General features: G+C 43.5%; 1 protein-coding gene across 7 annotated transcripts; it reads left to right on the top strand.

The window, feature by feature from the left end:
• Positions 1–636: 636 nt before the first annotated feature.
• On the top strand, positions 637–18,063 carry LOC110513321 (transcriptional repressor p66-beta). Of its 7 annotated transcripts, none has more exons than XM_021593243.2 (11): positions 637–994; positions 10,929–11,332; positions 11,447–11,576; positions 11,961–12,092; positions 13,011–13,181; positions 13,532–13,708; positions 14,144–14,510; positions 14,657–14,856; positions 14,975–15,085; positions 15,934–16,177; positions 16,564–18,063. In XM_021593243.2, the coding sequence occupies exons 2-11, from the start codon at positions 10,935–10,937 to the stop codon at positions 16,698–16,700; spliced, it is 2,067 nt and encodes a 688-aa protein (XP_021448918.1). In that variant the 5' UTR covers positions 637–994; positions 10,929–10,934; the 3' UTR covers positions 16,701–18,063. The 7 variants fall into 7 exon arrangements, with proteins under 7 accessions (XP_021448918.1, XP_021448910.1, XP_021448905.1 ...); XM_021593235.2 differs by lacking the exon at positions 637–994 and adding an exon at positions 996–1,113 and having other exon boundaries at positions 14,159–14,510; XM_021593230.2 differs by lacking the exon at positions 637–994 and adding an exon at positions 997–1,113 and having other exon boundaries at positions 14,156–14,510.
• Positions 18,064–18,339: the final 276 nt, after the last annotated feature.

The raw sequence follows: 18,339 nt of genomic DNA, 5'->3' as shown, positions 1-18,339 counted from the left end.
CAGTAAGGCCATTCTACTGCCAATGTTTGTCCACGGAGATTGCATGGCTGTGTGCTTGATTTTATACACCGGTCAAAATAGCCAAATACACTAATTTGAAGGGGTGTCCACATACTTTTGTATCTATATAGTGTATTTGGTAAAATATAGTATAATGCTTTTACAGTACAGTAACGTGTCCACGCAATACTACCAGGTAGCCACTAGAGGACGCATTTTGCATTGCGGTCAAAAGCTTTCATGCAGCATCCTTTGCAGAATAAATAAACAATGGTTTAACAGTATTTGTTCAACTAAATTGTATAAGCATATGGCTGATAATCTTAATGTTCAATGGTAGCTTACAAAAGTTGGAATGCCAATTAAAATGCATGTAGATTTGCATGTAAGCAATTAAGTGTTGATTACTCATGCCAATTAAATGGCCTTTGCTTATTGTTAAATCGGGTATAATGCATGCTGAATGCTGGTCCCATACTGGTAGCCTACCTCAGCCGTGAAATATGTTTCAAATACATAAGGTCCAAGTGATTGCATAAGAAACGGTCTACAAGAACTTGACAAAACTGCCCCTTGACTAAAAATAGTATAAATGCATCAAAGTAGGCCCAGTAGGCTACAATCAATGAATTCGACGCGATGTCTACAGTAGAATAACTGACAACATGAGCAAATGTCATGTTTTCGATGGCATTTAGCCTAAATATTGTATTGTTCACAGGATGGGCATCTCGGTCAATTTCTCCTATTTTCTCACCTCCAGACAACAACATACACCTTTTGAGTAGAGGCGCGTCAGTGACACAAGCGCGGTCCAATAATTTGTCTGTCTGGTTACGGACAGAGAGCGTGAGAGCTTGTCGGGGCCCAATCAGCGCTTTTGTATTGCCTGCCAGTGCCGGGGACTGACTGGTTGTGAGGATTTACTGCAGCGCCCCAGGATCCCAAAGCCAAACCCGAAGCCAGTGGAACCTGCGGGGTGAAGGCGAGTCAGGTGAGACCGAGGATTTTTCCGCGGCCTATCTGAAGTGAAGTTTAACTAAAAATCCCCGGATCATGGTTCTAGATGTGATAAGGCTCCAGACTTCAGTCCAACTGAAGTATTGGGACAATGTGAGATGAGTAGCGAAATAACGGTTACATAGTAGTTCTATTGGGTTAATAGTTATGTGCTTTGCCGTTATTTTTAGTTCCAACATGTAGGTAATGAAAGAGGTCTGTCTAAAACAGCTGACACAAACGTTGATAATGTTTTAACGTTCCAAATTTGTTTACATTGTAGCAATAAATGATACAGTGAGCGCGGATCATATTGATACATAGAGCAGAATACGTTTATTGTTTAATCTCGAGTCCCTTGAGGTTAACCTAGATTGGTTGGGGGAAAAATGCGTCTTCGTGGTGTCGTTATGAACAAAATGTTAATCTGAAACCGATGGTTGTAATTTGATTGTTTAAATATATTTATCAACGTTGCTACGATCGAGTTTCTGAACATGGATATTTGTTGAGCGAACTGGAGACAAATGGCATGAAGTGTTGTGCATATGTCATACAATAAAATGAATTCAAAATGCATCAGCCATTTACGTAAGTGAAGACGTGTTCACCCTCTCAACTTGTTTCCTAGCCCTATGCAAATGGCCACCATGGTTGGCGATGACAAGTGCTGTTGAAGGAATCAGTGAATGCCTGTAGTGATACGTGGGGCAACCAGACGATCAGAGTTCTTATCAGTTGACTTTAATCAAATTTTGTATAGCTGATGTCAACCTCGTTTTTTTTTCCTCTTGAGTTTTATGAACATTTCAGTGGCAGGTATGTTTCAGTGACAGGTCAATTGATGTATTTTTGCATAAGAAATGTCACTTGTGAAAACCAATAGATAAGCAGATAATCTATTTGGTTTATGTAAGTGTTTATTTATTAACATTTTGTAACTTCTGTATTCATTCCCACTAGGGTTAGACTTTGACTTCACCTCTTTGGTTTTTGTGACCAACACAGAGGGACAATGTTTCACTAGTCATTGCCACTTTTTCCAGGAATCCAATAGTAAATCTTTCCATCCTTGAGAACCACTTGTTCAACCTATCATGGCATTTACTCATGGAGGTCAAACAGAGACCTTAATCAGTTGCACTGATTTATACAAAGATAGAACGAACCGTAACAAACAGATAAAAAGCCAAAATCTTTGATTTATGCCGAATTTTGACTGTCATTTTCCTGATGATTTATTTCCTGTAAGAACTTGTCTAGTTGACTTTTGCAGGTGAGAGGAACGTTTGGAGATTCCTCTGCCATACATTTTATTTTTGGAATAGAAATGCAGTAAGGGGATGGACAGGTGGTTGTCGACCCTTCCGTGCTCTTCTGTCATTCTAGTCTCAATTTGTATATCTCCTGGCTGCAAATTATACATCTCTTGGGCTGTTCATCTCCAGAAGCAAATTGGACTGAAGTGTGCAGTTAAAGGAGCACAGCCAGGGTTGAACTGAAGTGGGACCCGAACTGGCAACTCTTTAGGGTTCATATACCTCACATCATCATCACAACACAAACCCTGACACGAGTGGTTGGCAGACGATGTGTTGGTTAATGTAGGTTAGAAGCCGTGTGGAGGGTTTGAAAGGCTTCTACAATACAAACTCCAATAGAACTAATCTGAATTTCGCACACATCACGCGTTTGTACTCCCACCCACACACACGCACACATATTACCACCTGTCTCTCTCTCTCTCTCCCGTGTGATGTCACTAAAGGCTTCACATTAAGAGATCATTTCATATCCTGAGGTTATAGACCGGCTCAGACTGGGTAGCGCGTTAGGACAGTGCTTGGCACCACAGGGGAACAGAAAGGAGAGATAATGGGTGACTGTCCTGTTCTTAAAGGGACAGGGGGCCCAACTCTGTGACCCATGTTATAGGCTAGGCCTTATTGACCTAGATGGGATAGGCCTTATGGCAGCTGCAATGCATTTGTGTATGTGCAATTCCATGGCAACAGAAAGATGCTGAGACTCACATGTTTCACTTTAACATTTATTTCAAACATAAACCAATGATTGCAAAGCTTAACAAATGATACAACAATGCAGAAATACTACTTAAACAATTTCCACTGAAAATGTTACAAAAACACATGTACTTGAAGAACAGTGCAGATGCAAAGTTTGGTAACAGAATGATGGTTTGTGCTCTTTGTGCCATCATTCTGTTACCAAACTTTGCATCTGCACTGTTCTTCAACTAAATGTGTTTTTGTAACATTTTCTGTGAAAATTGTTAAAACTCTTCCTTGTGTATAGAATTTTTTGGTTTGTTTAACAATCGTTGGTTTTTGTTTGGCATACATTTTAACCCAATGAGTCCCATCATTGCGTTTTGGAGTTCTAACCCCCTTTAAACATCATGTGTTTGACCTAAAGACCATCAGGCTCCCGAGTGGCGCAGCAGTCTAAGACACTGCATCTCAGTGCAAGAGGCAAGTTCTCATTTACAACTGCAACCTGGCCAAGATAAAGCAAAGCAGTGCGACAAAAACAACAACACAGAGCTACACATAAACAAATGTACAGTCAATAACATAATAGAAAAATCTATGTTCAGTGTGTGCAAATGTAGAAGAGTAGGGAGGTAAGGCAATAAATAGGCCATAGAGGCAAAATAATTACAATTTAGCATTAATACTGGAGTTATAGATGTACAGATGATGATGTGCAAGTAGAGATACTGGGGTGCAAAAGAGCAAGAAGGTAAGTAATAATATGGGGATGAGGTAGTTGGGTGTGCTGTTTACAGGTTGGCTGTGTACAGGGACAGTGATCGGTAAGGTGCTCTGACAGCTTAAAGTTAGAGAGGGAGATATACAACTCCAGCTTCAGTGATTTTTGCAATTCGTTCTGGTCATTGGCAGCAGAGAACTGTAAGGAAAGGCAGCCAAAGTAAGTGTTGGCTTTGGGGATGTCCAGTGAAATATACCTGCTGGAGCTTACGCTACGGGTGGGTGTTGCTATGGTGACCAATGAGCTGAGATAAGGCGGGACTTTACCTAGCAAAGTCGTATAGATGACCTGGAGCCAGTGAGTTTGGCGACAAATATGTAGTGAGGGCCAGCCTACAAGAGCATAAAGGTCGCAGTGGTGGGCAGTAAATGGGGCTTTGGTGATAAAACGGATGGCACTGTGATAGACTACATCCAGCTTGCTGAGTAGAGTGTTGGAGGATATTTTGTAAATGACATCGCCGAAGTCAAGGATCTGTAGGATAGTCAGTTTTACGAGGGTATGTTTGGCAGCATGAGTGAAGGAGGTTTTGTTGTAAAGTAGGAAGACAATTCTAGATTTAATTTTAGATTGGAGCTGCATAATGTGAGTCTGGAAGGAGAGTTTACAGTCTAATCAGACACCTAGGTATTTGTAGTTGTCCACATATTCTAAGTCCGAACCGTCCAGAGTAGTGATGTTAGTCGGGCGGGAGGGTGCGGGTTGAAGAGCATGCACTTAGTTTTACTAGCATTTAAAAGCAGTTGGAGTGTTGTATGGCGTTTAATCTCGTTTGGAGGTTTGTTAACACAGTGTCCAAAGAAGAGGCAGATGTATACAGAATGGTGTCGTCTGCGTAGAGGTGGATCAGAGAATCACCAGCAGCAAGAGTGACATCATTGATATTATACAGAGAAAAGAGTCGGCCCGAGAATTGAGCCCTGTTGCACCCCCATAGAGACTGCCAGAGGTCCGGACAACAGGCCCTCTGATTTGACACATTGAACTCTATCTGAGAAGTAGTTGGTGAACCAAGGCTATTGAGTCTGCCGATAAGAATGCGGTGATTGACAGAGTCGAAAGCCTTGGCCAGGTCAATGAAGACGGTTGCACAGTGCTGTCTTTTATCGATGTCGAATCCAGGCTGTATCACATCCGGCCGTGATTGGGAGTCCTATAGGGCGGCGCACAATTGGCCCAGCTTTGTCCAGATTTGGCCGGGGTAAGCCGTCATTGTAAATAAGAATTTGTTCTCAACTGACTTGCCTAGTTAAATAAATCAAAAATGAGTGTGTGATTAACAGGGGCTGAGCTAGAGTGGTGTTTGTGAGACGGATCCCGAAGGGGGCCGGGTCTTTTTATAAAAACGTCTTCTGAGACCCTCACGGACACATACATGTAACATGTTTTGCTCTATGACGCTCACAAGCTACACACGAGTCGTTAAAAGATAAGGGGTTCTTATAGATATAACATCATAGGAAATCCCAGGACATAGTATCTATTTTGCTTTAATAAGCTCACATAGTTGTGGTCACAAACTCCACACAGTTGTCACTGACTACTGAATATTCATTTCGCAGTGAGCAAACAATTTCTGTACTTACAGAATTCATATACATTTATTTTTACCAGGTTTTTGCTTTGGCTGACCATTTTTTGTTATTGTTGACATTTGTCAATAAAACTCATGAATGCAACTGTTTGTCAAATTGTTTTGTGTTTTACTTGTAGCCATGGTTGTCCTGAAAATTTAAATGGTAGGTCTAAAACACTTAATTGGCTTAAAATAAGGGCTGAATATGCAGATAATTGAAAGTCAGATAAATGAAAAGCAGATCTTTGCTGGAGTCTTGGGACTGATAGGGTTAAAGTGAGCATCATTCTGTTACCCGTGGAATTGCCCGTATTCATAATATTCATGTACATGTCTGTCCATCTTGGTCCATTTCACAATCCTCTTAACAAAGCTTCTGTCTAGGTCAATCATGGTTCATGTATCATTTGGACAAAGGTATGGATGTCTTTCTGGGGAAATTCAGCATCTCCACTGTACACCGAACACAGAACTCTGACATCTCTGCTCTCTCCTCCTCTTCTTCTTGCTCCCTTTGTCCCTTGCTCCCTCCTTTGCTTAGGCAACCGCAGAAATTAAATTGATTAGTGGTGCGGTCTATAAATAGACAGGCCATAGTTGCCATGGCAACCATGTGATAAGTGTTGTGTGATGAAGAGCTGGGCCTCCTAAGTGTTGTTGTAGTGTAGTGGGAGCAGGATGATGGGTGTGGGTGTCGGTGTGTAGGTTCGTTTGTCTGGATTACATGATCTGACACTACAGGTGTGTGTATGATATGATATTACAGTGTAATGTTGAACTGTGTGTGTTTTGCATTTGAATTGTGACAGATTAATTGTGTGAGTAAATAGATTCATCCAATTGAATAGATTCTGATTTTTTTTATTAAATGTTTCTGACTTTTTTGTCAAGGTGACCAGCTACCCCTTGGTTTCCATGGACACTGTTTCCTAATCAGTCTCATGTCAGGAACCCTCTGTACCCTGGGGTTGATCGTGTGATGAAACCCTATTGGTTGTAGACAACAACCCTTGATGCCATCACCGCCATGTCCTCATATATTTTTCCCTTTCTTTTCAGTCAATACAGTTTTCATCAGGCTACAGTTATGAGATAAACTTAAGGCCCTGTTAATAGGATGATTAGGATTTTTAGATTAGCCTGATAATCATTTCTAGCGATTCAGTCTGACAATACATATTCATATTCATTTAAATTAAATACAACTTTATTTATCCCCTCGGGGGCAATTATGAAAGGCAAATCAGTTACAAGTATCACAACACAACACATATAAAAGTTGCTCGTTTTACTATTACACAAACCAAAGAATAAGGAAACAATATCACCTTAGCAGAGGACAGAAAAATGTATATTTTTAAAGCTAATTTCCAGCTATTCTACACATTTTGCAGTTAATAGCTAATCTCCTGCAATTCAATTATTTTTTTAATGGCTAATGCTGTGTTCCTATGCTCAAATATTATAGCAACATGAATGGGGGCCTGATAGTCTAGCATTATTTTGTTGTATGTTCTCAAAGATTATAGGCTATTCTATAGGTCCATTATCTTTTCTACATACTTTCTATTTGATTTTAGTCATTTAAGTTGACACTGAAAGTGTTTTTCCATCCCGAAAATGTATTTCTAAATATGTGCAATACACACATTTTTCTTATCACGCAACCCACCTGGACCCCTGCCGGACCCACAGTTTGGGAACCACTGCTGTAGGGTATTATGTTGGAACAAATGTTAAAACCAGATTTTTTTGGTGTTGGTGTTTTTTCAGAACTTAGCTCAGGGTTTTCCCACATTAAGTCAGGACTCAATGGGTGGGTTCATGGCTGATTCCTTTCTTCCATTCGGTTGCACCTTGCTACCAATGTGTTGTCAAATGTGGGGTGATCATCAGTACTTCATTATTTGCATACAACCTGTGCTCTCTCATTGACAGGTTAGGCAGTGGGTTGGTAGGTTTCTAACGCTGCTTCTGCGCTGACTTCTGCTAGTACCATGAAACAATAAGGTTAAAGAAGTAAATCACATCTCTGTTTGTAATCAACTCCTCATTCACCACGTACATGCACATACTTGGTCCCTACATAAATCAAAGCCCTTGGGACTATATTCCTAACAGTACGACATAAGCCCTTATTTGTCACTTCCCTTCCCCCCTCGGGGTCTTGCAAACACAACTATGCAGCATATGTTTACGATAAAACAAAGTTGTATTTTCTCCCCAGTGTTTTTTGAGGGATGGATGGAGGGAAGTGGAGTCAGGACGGGGAGAGGGGAGGGAGGGGAGTGTTTATACGGGTGCTTTGTTGGCATCGCACAACTGTAGGAAAATGGAGGAGGGGTGGGGGTTGAGGAACGGGAACAAAGGAGCCTTATGTTGGCATGGTCTCTGAAATCCCTGTGTGTGTGTGTGTGTGGGTGCGCCCGTGTCTTCTCGCAGGGCTGGGTATGGATGAAGAATACTGTACATATCGTTATCTGTTACTGTGTCAGTCTTCTATTGTATAGCTCTCTTTTTACAGCATATAGGCTACAGTGATTATAATAAACTGTATTATAGCGGTCTTTGTCCATAATCCCTGTAGGATTGTCTTATTTTAATGCCAATATGATCATTGTAAAAAAGAGAAAGGACAGTAAAGACAGCTTTGTGTATATCCCTGTATTTTTTTTCATCGAGGGTGCTGGTCCCAGTAGAATGTATTTTTGTCCAACCTCTACATCACTTCAACAGTAGATTCACTTTGCAAGATAATGATTATGTAGCTTTGGGGAATGTTAGTGTGTATGTCTGACTGTCTGTCTGTGTGCTGTTTAAGTATGTGTGTGTGTCTGTGCTTATGCTGATCACCCCCTCTCGTTTACCATCCTTCCATCTTATAGCACCCCCTTTTTCTTCCTCCTCTCTTCCTCTCGCGGTATGGAGGCGTCTGACTTGTGTTGTTTGGCAGCGGGCCCAGAGTGTGGTGTATGTGTGCATGTGTGTGCGCATGTGTGTCGATGCGTGTTGGGGTTGGGCGCTGTAGGAGGAGACTGGTGAGAGGGGGAAAGAGAAATGGTGGTTTGTTGCAGCTGAAGGAAACAGTCATCACATTATATAAGGAGCAATAGGGACAGAGAAGGGGGGGGGGGGGGGGGGGGGGGGGTAGCAAGAGGTGCTGGGTAAAGATGATCACATGTACACACTAGACACAAAAACACACACCACAATGCAATTCTGATTGGCTTGTTAGCCACGTTTGGTTTTACTCGCACTTTCTCACTTTTCTACCTGCTCCTCATCTCTCTTGATCTGCTCTCTCTCCACAGTTTTCTACATGGGTTACCACTTCCTTTTTTTTTTGGTAACTTCCATGTCTCGTGATGACTCTCTGGACCTGGAGAGTGAGAGTAGTAAACATACAATACATTTTTTTAAAGATTGCTACATTGAAAAACCGTGTGTGTGTGTGTGTGTGTGTGTGTGTGTGTGTGTGTGTGTGTGTACACAAGAGTGCTACCATTTCTACATAGCAAGGCATTATGCTCTAATTATAACCAGTCCACCATCTAGTCCCTTGACAACCCCTCCCCCCACTCTTCCGGGCCAATCCTCATCACTCTCTGATTTCTTTAAGCGTATTATTGGTCTAAGTTGCAGGGCAAACTAACTCCCTGTGCACAACCTACATTGCCTGCCTGTGCATCCTCAACCAACCTTCCTATGACTCAAGTGTGTCAAATACAATCGGATTTGCGCACACACACACACACGGTTAACCATTTCAGGGCCTGATAGAGGACACGACATATTAATTAAATGACCGTCTTTATGCGCATTTGAGTGCATGTTTAAGGCATCATATGTGCCCATGCATGTAATAGTACACACACAAACACACACAGGATACAGTATACATCCATATAGATACATAAAGCCCTCAAGCATGTTCTGTCTTGGGTACATATCATATTACATACCCCTTTAACTCAGACTGGAGAAGGAGGTCAGGAAGGAAAAAGTGTGGGTGTGTGCGTTTTTCTGTATCTGCAGCCATGTTAAAGGGCAGCAAGCATTTCTCCCATTGTTTTCTGTTGGCTTTGATGGAAATATTAACTTTTAGGATGGAGGTATGAATAATGATTCTTGGAGTTGTAACACAGTTGTTACACATGCTTATTTGACTCTTAATTCAATAGGATAGCTGTGTGTGCTGCACTGTGTTAACCTGCTGCTAGTCTATGGTTATGGGACAGGGGTAATGGCAGCTAACTGTTAGCGCTGTCTGAGGTGGCAAAACAAACAATATGGTGGGAGAGCAGCAGACCTGTCAGCTATGCTTCACTGTGGCTGCTGCAACATTTTTCCATTGAAAATTAGCAACTTTTTATAAGCTGGGTAATTTTGATCAGTCGAAAGGGTCCCACAGGGATGTTGGCCCAGGTTGACTCCAATGCTTCCCACAGTTGCGTCAAGTTGGCTGGATGTCCTTTGGGTGGTGGACCATTCTAAACCCAGTTGCGTTGCAGTTCTTGACACACTCGAACCAGGGTGACTGGCACCTACTACCATACCCCATTCAAAGGTACTTAAAAATGTTGCATTGCCCATTCACCCTCTGAATGGCGCACACATACACAATCCATGTCTCAAGACTTAAAAATCCTTCTTTAACCTGTTCCTTCCCCTTCATCCACACGGATTGAAGTGGATTTAACAGGTGACATCAGTAAGGGATCCTAGCTTTCACCTTGATTCACCTGGTCAGTCTGTCATTGAAAGAGCAGGTGATCCTAGTGTTTTTTTGTACATTCAGTGTACATACTGTATTGAGTTTGTCATGTTAACTGACAGATATCCACGCGGGGGTGCATGCTAATCGTCATTAGCATGCTAATTTAAACCCATGCTATGTTAATCGGACTAACAGGCTAATTCGCTAGCTAGCCATGTAGATTTTACATTTAGTTTTTTGTTTGGATAAGTTTTTTTGTATGTTAAACTAGCTGGATAGCTTGATAACCATTTACACTTACTAGCTTAGAATTGTGAAGCAAAACGTTTGCTAAATGTAGTTATCTTTATGTCTGCATTGCCATTGTTGACTTGACTGACAGTAGGTTGAGTTCTTTGTTGCTTGTTTGTTAGCTGACAAATTCCAGTACCAATGTGTCTGTCAACAGGCAACAAAAAGCTATAGGAGATGAGTAAATAAATGGGGAATTTTAGATTTTATTTTCATATGCTATTCATGGCCATATTGCTTATAATTGCTCGAGTGTCTCATACCCCACTCCATTGCCAGCAATATATTGTTTCCAAAATTTGCTAGTGTATCATCAGCTCAAGTATGCCCACTGTACGTACAAGTGAAGATATTTTCTTTCTTTGCTTGAGTAGAGATTTTCATTGTTTGAGTTGCACATTTCAAGATATGTCATAATCATGTTGCTCTTTTGATATCAGAAATTCTTTATTTTACCTTAGGACAAATAATCACGGCTAAGTTAGAGATGTTCCTACATACTCCTCTCCATCCCTTCATCCCTGTCTCTCTCTTTCTTTCTCATCCATCCAGTCCATAATGGAGCGACTGAATGAGGAGGCGGTGCGGCTGAGCCTGCTGAAGCGAGGCCTGGACTCCTCCTCGCCTGCAGGCGGCGCCACAAGCAGTGAGCGAGACGAGCTGCTCTCCAAACGCATCAAGATGGAGGGCCACCAAGCCATGGAGCGCCTCAAGATGCTGGCCTATCTGAAACGCAAGGACCTGGCCAGCCTGGAGGGGGGAGTGTTGGGAGGGGTCTCAGGAGGCGGGGCCCTAGGGGGTGAGGTCAAGGGTCATGGGTCTTCAGGGGGAGGGGCTTATGAGGAGAAGACCAATGGGAGCCTCCGTGGTCAGGTTGTGGGAGCCCATGGCATGGTGGGAAAGAGCGGGAAGGAGAACATGGGCGAGGAGCCGGTGGATTTCAGCGCCCGGAGAGGGTGAGTGGAGGAGAGAGAAGAGAGGGGGAGTACAAGAGGATAGGAGGGAAAATATAAATCTTTTTTACAATTTAAAAATCAGTCAGAGTTGAAAGTGTGTGTGTTCCTCCACAGTGACGTTGACCGGGAGCGACACACACCCTCCCCTGATGTGATCGTCCTGTCAGACAATGAGGCGTCCAGTCCAAGAGGGCCCAGCCAAGGGGAAGAACGCCTGAGGGTAGCGAACCTGGAGATGTTTAAGGTGTGTGTTTCAGCACATATTATTGCAGTCTTGAAAAATGTAGAAGTATGTGCATATTGTCTTTTTGTGTGTTAGAATAGTGTTAGAATAGTGCATAGTTGTATAGAGTTATTAATACATTAATGAATAAAAAAACACATTGTGGACCACTCAGATTGTTTTGAGACACTCTAGGAAAACAGTACAGATATTCATTTGGTATTAGCTATAATACATTATATCCTCTCTACATCATTGGCATCAGCTGTAACACATCATCTATACACAAAAACCAAGTACAATAGATAAAATGACAAGTTTTATAGTTGTATATGTGTGTATGGAGAGGAATGGCAGAAGTGGGTGCAGTATGTGTGCTCATTTGTTTCTATGTGTGTGCTTCAGGGTAAGACAGGGGAGGAGAGGCAGAAGATGATCAGGGCTCTGAGAGAGGAGCTGAGGCTGGAGGAGGCCCGGCTGGTGCTGCTGAAGAAGCTGAGGCAGAGCCAGATGCAGAAGGAGAACCTGGTGCAGAAGGTCAGTCAGTCACCCACCCAGTCCCTCTCTCACTCTCTCAGCCACCGCACTCATCCCTCTCTCACTCTCTCAGCCACCGCACTCATCCCTCTCTCACTCTCTCAGCCACCGCACTCATCCCTCTCTCATTCTCTCAGCCATTCCACTTATCACTCTCTCACTCACTCATCCACTGCACTCATCCTTTTCTCACTCACTTACTGCTTATGCATTAACACTTTACACTCAGGGGAATTGGCCTATAGGGCCTAAACATTTTTTTAAAAATGAGAAGCATATGCATAACCATTTTAATTGAAAGGGAACACTTTAGAGACCCCGAATATAGGCTCCTTCTGTTCAGAATAACAACCCAGGGTATGACGCCATGTCATCCTCGTAACTGTACATCAAACATAGTGATCATTAATGCCAAAGTAACCCAATTGGCGCGAAGGATGGGGGCATCTTCTTGTTGCCCGCTTAGAATGTCTGTCAGTTGATTCCCATGTCATGTGTTGCTGCCATGCTATGTTGTCGTCTTAGGTCTCTCTTTTTGTAGTGTTGTGGTGTCTCTTGCCGTGATGTGTGTTTTGTCCTATATTTTTATTTTAAATCTTTTGGTAGGCCATCATTGTAAATAAGAATTTGTTCTTAACTGACTTGCCTAGTTAAATAAAGGTTAAATAAAATTAAATAAAAAATAAAATATACCGCTTTAAAACAGATACCCAGAGCTCTGATGTAATGTATAGTATGTTACTATACCACTATCCAATTTATGGGCATATCAGTGACCAAATCTGCTATTTTCACCCAATATACAGTATGGAGTGTAAAGGGCTTACCTATAAGTTGCTTTGGATAAAAGTGTCAGGTAAATAACCTTATTATGTTAGTATTATTCTATGTATCACCTCTACCCTCCGCCCCCATCAGGTCCCTGTGGTCCAGAACACAGCGTCTGCCCTCCAGAGCGGTGCCGTCCACGGGGCTCAGAGCATGAGCAAGATGTCTGGCCGCCCTGGCCACCACACCCCAGAGCCCCAGAACCATCGCACTGCACAGGTGGGCTACAGCATTGCACAGGTGGGCTACAGCACTGCACAGGTGGGCTACAGTACTGGTTCTCTTAGGGTTCCCTTTGTGCCTTGGGTCGGTCACAATGCAAGTTGGGCAGGCACAAGGAAGACAGAGGGGGGTTGGGGGATGGGATTGAACAATTATTTTTACATTTAGCATGAGAACCATCTCACAATAAAGCAGAGGTCTCCTGTTTCTTTAATAGCACAGTGACACCATCTCGTGGTATGAAGAGGCATTACCCTCTTAAATAAACTATGGTGAATATGAGCAGGAAAAAGACATGACACTGAAAACTGACAAACACCACCCATGTCTTACTTATGATCTTTTTCTCCTTCTCTTCCTCCTTCTCTTCCTCCTCTTTCCTCCCCCAGGGTCACTCAGTGATCAGGTCAGCCACCAACAGCTCCATGTCTCAGATGATGATGTCACAGAGCAGGGTGATAGCGCCCAATCCTGCCCAGCTGCAGGGCCAGAGGCTGGCACAGCAGAAGCAGGGTGGCATGCGCTCCTCGACTGGCAGCTCTAACAACGCCGTTAGCTACCAGCAGGTAAACCCCAATGTCATCCCTGTTATTGGTCAAAATCATCATAGAGCAGTGGAAAAAAAAAAAATAAGACTATAGATTATTGTAGGGGATAAATGCACACTTTTTTGAGAGATAATTAGAAAATACAATTTTATTGATGAAATTGTATTTATTGGTTCTCTTAAACTAAAGAGATAGTTTACCCAAATTACAAAATCACATATTGGTTTCCTTCATCTGTAAGCAGTCTATGGACAGGGGACGTCCATAGAAAAATTGCTGGAAAAGTTTGAATACCACTGTCAGAGGTTCAAAATCAGTTGCTTCCACTCAGATGCCAGGTTATGGGGGTTGTTATATTATTTTTAGCAGATAAATATAGCTGTCATGCCATCAGACTTAAACTTAAAACCACTGTTCTGAATGACGTGTATGGTTCTCTGTGTTTACTTGCAGTCTTCCACCCAGCAGGTGGCAGCTTCTCAGCGCTCTGGCTCCTCCTCCTCCTCTGCCATCTACATGAGCTTGACCCACATGCAGGCGGCAGGAGCCGCAGGAGGGGTCAGCGGGGTGGGGGCGGTCAGCCCCTCAGCCACACACAGCCCAGGGGGGACATCGGTGGGCTCCTCCATGGCAGACACAGCCAGTAGCCAGGCGGCCGCCAAGCTGGCCCTGAGGAAGCAGTTGGAGAAAACCCTGCTGGAGATCCCGCCTCCAAAGCCACCGGCACCGCTCCTCCACTTCCTGCCGTCAGCGGCCAACAGCGAGTTTATCTATATGGTGGGCCTGGAGGAGGTTGTGCAGAGTGTCATTGACAGTCAGGGTGAGGGAAGGAACTGGAACCCTTTTGCTGATGCCTAGCAGCCATTTGTCCTGCACACAACCATCAAACCAACAATGTTATCAGATGAATCCGTTTGGAATTGGGCCCCTCTCCCCTCACTGAACTCTTGTGGCTCTCTCTTTTAGGTAAACTGCGTTTGCCCTCCTCCATGGAACCCTTTTCTTGTGCCCAGTGCAAGACGGACTTCACCCCTCACTGGAAGCAGGAGAAGGGTGGGCGCATACTCTGCGAGACCTGTATGTCATCCAATCAGAAGAAGGCACTGAAGGCCGAGCACACCAATAGGCTGAAGAACGCCTTCGTTAAGGCTCTACAGCAGGAACAGGTCAGCATTCCATTGGCTCCTTGTTCTCTGTTCAGGCAACCATTGTTTACAGGGAAAGTGTGTGTGTGTGTATGTGTGCGTGTGTGTGAATAACCATATTTTACTAAATGTGTCACAGGAGATTGAGCAGAGAATCCAGTTGCAAGCCGCTCTTGCCACCAGTTCAGCTCAAACTGTTCCAAGCGTCAGTAAGGCTGAGTCCATGAGCAGACATCACACACACAGACAGGTATGTCACTGTCACCGCTGTTAGTAAGTGCTACCTGCTGCAACAGACACCCTGTCATCTAGCATTGTTCAGCAAAGTTGATGAAAGGTCCAATTGTAACAGCTGCATAAAGGATACTTGATAAAAAAAAATTAAATTTATCAAATATTGACTGAATTATAGCTCATAAACTACATAAACCTCTGTCTTGTGCAATATTAAACCCCTTATTTATGAGATTTGGTTGAACATTTTCGGGACGACTTGCTGAGTTTCTGTGTAAACACTTCAAATGAAATAAATCTGTACTTTTTAAAACTTTACAAAAATGTACCACCCTCTTGTGCAATGATCACTTACTCTTCTGTCATTGAAGTAGATGCATATCAAAAACCACATGTGCCATTGTTGACATTTTGAACTGGACTGGCATGTGTTTGAGCGGTAGTTAAAAAGCGATTGGAAAGTGTATTTACAAGCAAAGGTTGGAATGTGCGTTTCTTTTATGTGGTCCTCTGTAGCTCAGTTGGTAGAGCACGGCGCTTGCCAGGATAATGGGTTTGATTCCTGGGACCACCCATACTTAAAATGTATGCACGCATGACTGTAAGTCGCTTTGGTTAAAAGTGTCTCCTAATTGGCATATATTATTTTGAAATAAATTCATCCAGCGACGATTATGTGACAAGTGAATTTACACCCCACAAAAACAGGGGTAAAATGGCTGCAAAAAGGGGAATCCTGAGGTGGGCGAGGAATGTGCTTTGCTACTTTCACATTTCCACAACTGTCATCACACCCCCCTTAGTTGTTGAGGATGTCCCGTGCTGACAGATGGACTCTCTATCTGATATGTGTGTGTCCTCCAGGCGCCTCAGCCCCAGGTGACCCAGTCACAGGCCTCCCTCCAACGGGGTCTGTCTGGCTCGGCCCGGGGTGTTCTGTCCAACTTCGCCCAGGCTTCCCAGCTCTCAGTGGCCAGCAGCCTGCTGGGCATGACTGGAAAGCGCAGTGGACAGCTGAGCACTAGTGGGCACAGCCGGGCACAGCAGCAACAACAGCAGCAGCAGCAGCAGCATCACGACAACCGCCGCCAGCTCTACAGCATCCCTGGTGAGTAAACAGACCAGGGGCGGGCTGGGGATGGGACTGAGATCAGCCAAACAACCGTATAGACCAGCAGTTGGTCTGGGGATGAGACTGAGATCAGCCAAACAACTGTATAGACCAGGAGTTGGTCTGGGGGTGGGACTGAGATCAACCAAACAACTGTATAGACCAGGAGTTGGTCTGGGGGTGGGACTGAGATCAACCAAACAACTGTATAGACCAGGAGTTGGTCTGGGGGTGGGACTGAGATCAGCCAAACAACTGTGTTGGGCTGGGGTTGGGACAGAAATAAGCCATACGACTGTATAGACCAGGGGTTGGGCTGGGGCTGAGAGGCAGGCCTTTCTGACAGTCTCTCACTGCCTCCCTCCCTCTTCCTCCCTCTCCAGGGGTGAACATTGCCTACCTGAACCCAGGCAACGTGGTCGGCCACAAGGGGTCGAGCCTGGCTGACCGTCAGAGGGAATACCTGCTGGACATGATCCCGCCTCGCTCCATATCCCAGTCCATCAGCGGACAGAAATGAACCTCACCCCGCCCCGACGCAATACCACAGCCCTTCCCCACACCACACCCCAACCCCCATCGCATGCAGTGCCTGTTAGTGTGCCTACCAAACTAACCTGTATGAAGAACACAATCAACGAGTCAAAAGAGGCCACCAAACTCTGAAATGACTTTTCATTTGAACGTGATGCAAACCCCTTTTAATTCCTCTTGTTATTAATATCGTCATTAGTGCTATGGATGTTGTTACTACATTGCCGCTACCAGTTATGAGCGTGCCCATCTTTGTGGAGAACCCCTGTCTTTATATGCTTGTGGCAGTGTCCCGAGTGTGGGGTGTCTTTTGTTTTCGATTTATGCGCTTGTTTTTGAAGCAATATTTTGTCTCGCTTGAGCTTTCCTTACCGGACTCAAGTCTTTGTTATGTCGGGAATTACCAAGCTATCTTTTTGAGAACTGCACCACTCTCCAATCCCTGCTCTTAGTCTGATTTCTGATTTCAACCATCACTCTGTTTTTCCACATTTGGTTGTGAATTGTTGGAGGAGGAATTCTACCAGCCCGGCCAAACCTTTGTTTTAAAAAGGTGATTGTGATGGTTTAACTTTGACCTCAATCTGTCAAGCCTTTGAGCTTGAGCTTTCTTCAAAGATTTGTGGGGAGAAAAGAGGATGTTTGAGACCCTGGAGTTGTCTGAAGCAATGCTCCTCTAACTGATTGTTGAAACAAGGATGGATACATATCCCACAAAGAGAGAGAGCCCAATGCAACATCTGGACTTGGATTGGTTGCACTGCTGAAAAAATACTACTCCCATTGTACATGAAGGCATAGAAACTGAACCTATAGCAGAGTTGCCCTGTATCCTTTCACCTTTTCATTTTTTGAGGGGGGGGGGGGGGGGGGGGGCTGTAGTTCAGAAGTTAGGGGATGATCCCTCTCTCCCCTGTTTTCATCTCCTAGCTAATAGGATTTGCTATTGTTCACTCTACCCTGTCATTCAAAGTTCTGGATTCTGTTGAGATACTATTTGAACTTTCTTATGTCAACATTATCCCCATGGTGTCTGGGAGGCATTTGAAAACGGTCAGGGAGAGTGGCTAGCTATTAGCTTTAAGCCTGCTCTAAGCTATTTAGATGTTTGGTGTCTTCTAAAGTGTTAGTGTATCTGAAAGGTACTTTGCACAGGAGACAATAAATAAATACAGAATGACAAATGCAACTTGAATATTTACATAAATCAAACAGTTATAGGAGACATATACAGGATATACAGTAACAGTCAAAAGTTTGAGCACACCTACTCATTCAAGGGTTTTTCATTGTTTTACTATTTTCTACATTGTAGAAAATAGTTTAAGACATCAATACTATAAAATAACACATATGGAACCATGTAGTAACCAAAAAAGTGTTAAAGAAATCAAATTATATTTGAGATTCTTCAAAGTAGCCACCATTTGTCTTGATAACAGCTTTGCACAATCTTGGCATTCTCTCAACCAGCTTCACCTGAAATTATTTTCCAACAGTCTCGAAGGAGTTCCCACATATGCTGAGCACTTGTTGGCTGCTTTTCCTTCAATCTGCAGTCCAACTCATCCCAAACCATCTCAATTGGGTTGAGGTCGGGTGATTTTGGAGACCAGGTCATCTGA

The sequence above is a fragment of the Oncorhynchus mykiss genome, chromosome 3 (genome assembly GCF_013265735.2).
Source record: "Oncorhynchus mykiss isolate Arlee chromosome 3, USDA_OmykA_1.1, whole genome shotgun sequence".
Classification (NCBI taxonomy): Eukaryota; Metazoa; Chordata; class Actinopteri; order Salmoniformes; family Salmonidae; genus Oncorhynchus; species Oncorhynchus mykiss.
Note: the sequence above shows the minus strand (reverse complement) of the source record. Positions and strands in the feature narration are given on the sequence as shown.

Coding starts and splice junctions, on each gene's coding strand:
- LOC110513321 (XM_021593226.2), top strand. CDS start 1,057: ATGGTTCTAGATGTGATAAGGCTCCAGACTTCAGTCCAACTGAAGTAT. Junction 13,182..13,531: donor TGGGCTACAGCACTGCACAG/GTGGGCTACAGT, acceptor TTCCTCCCCCAG/GGTCACTCAGTGATCAGGTC. Junction 14,857..14,974: donor AGGCTCTACAGCAGGAACAG/GTCAGCATTCCA, acceptor AATGTGTCACAG/GAGATTGAGCAGAGAATCCA.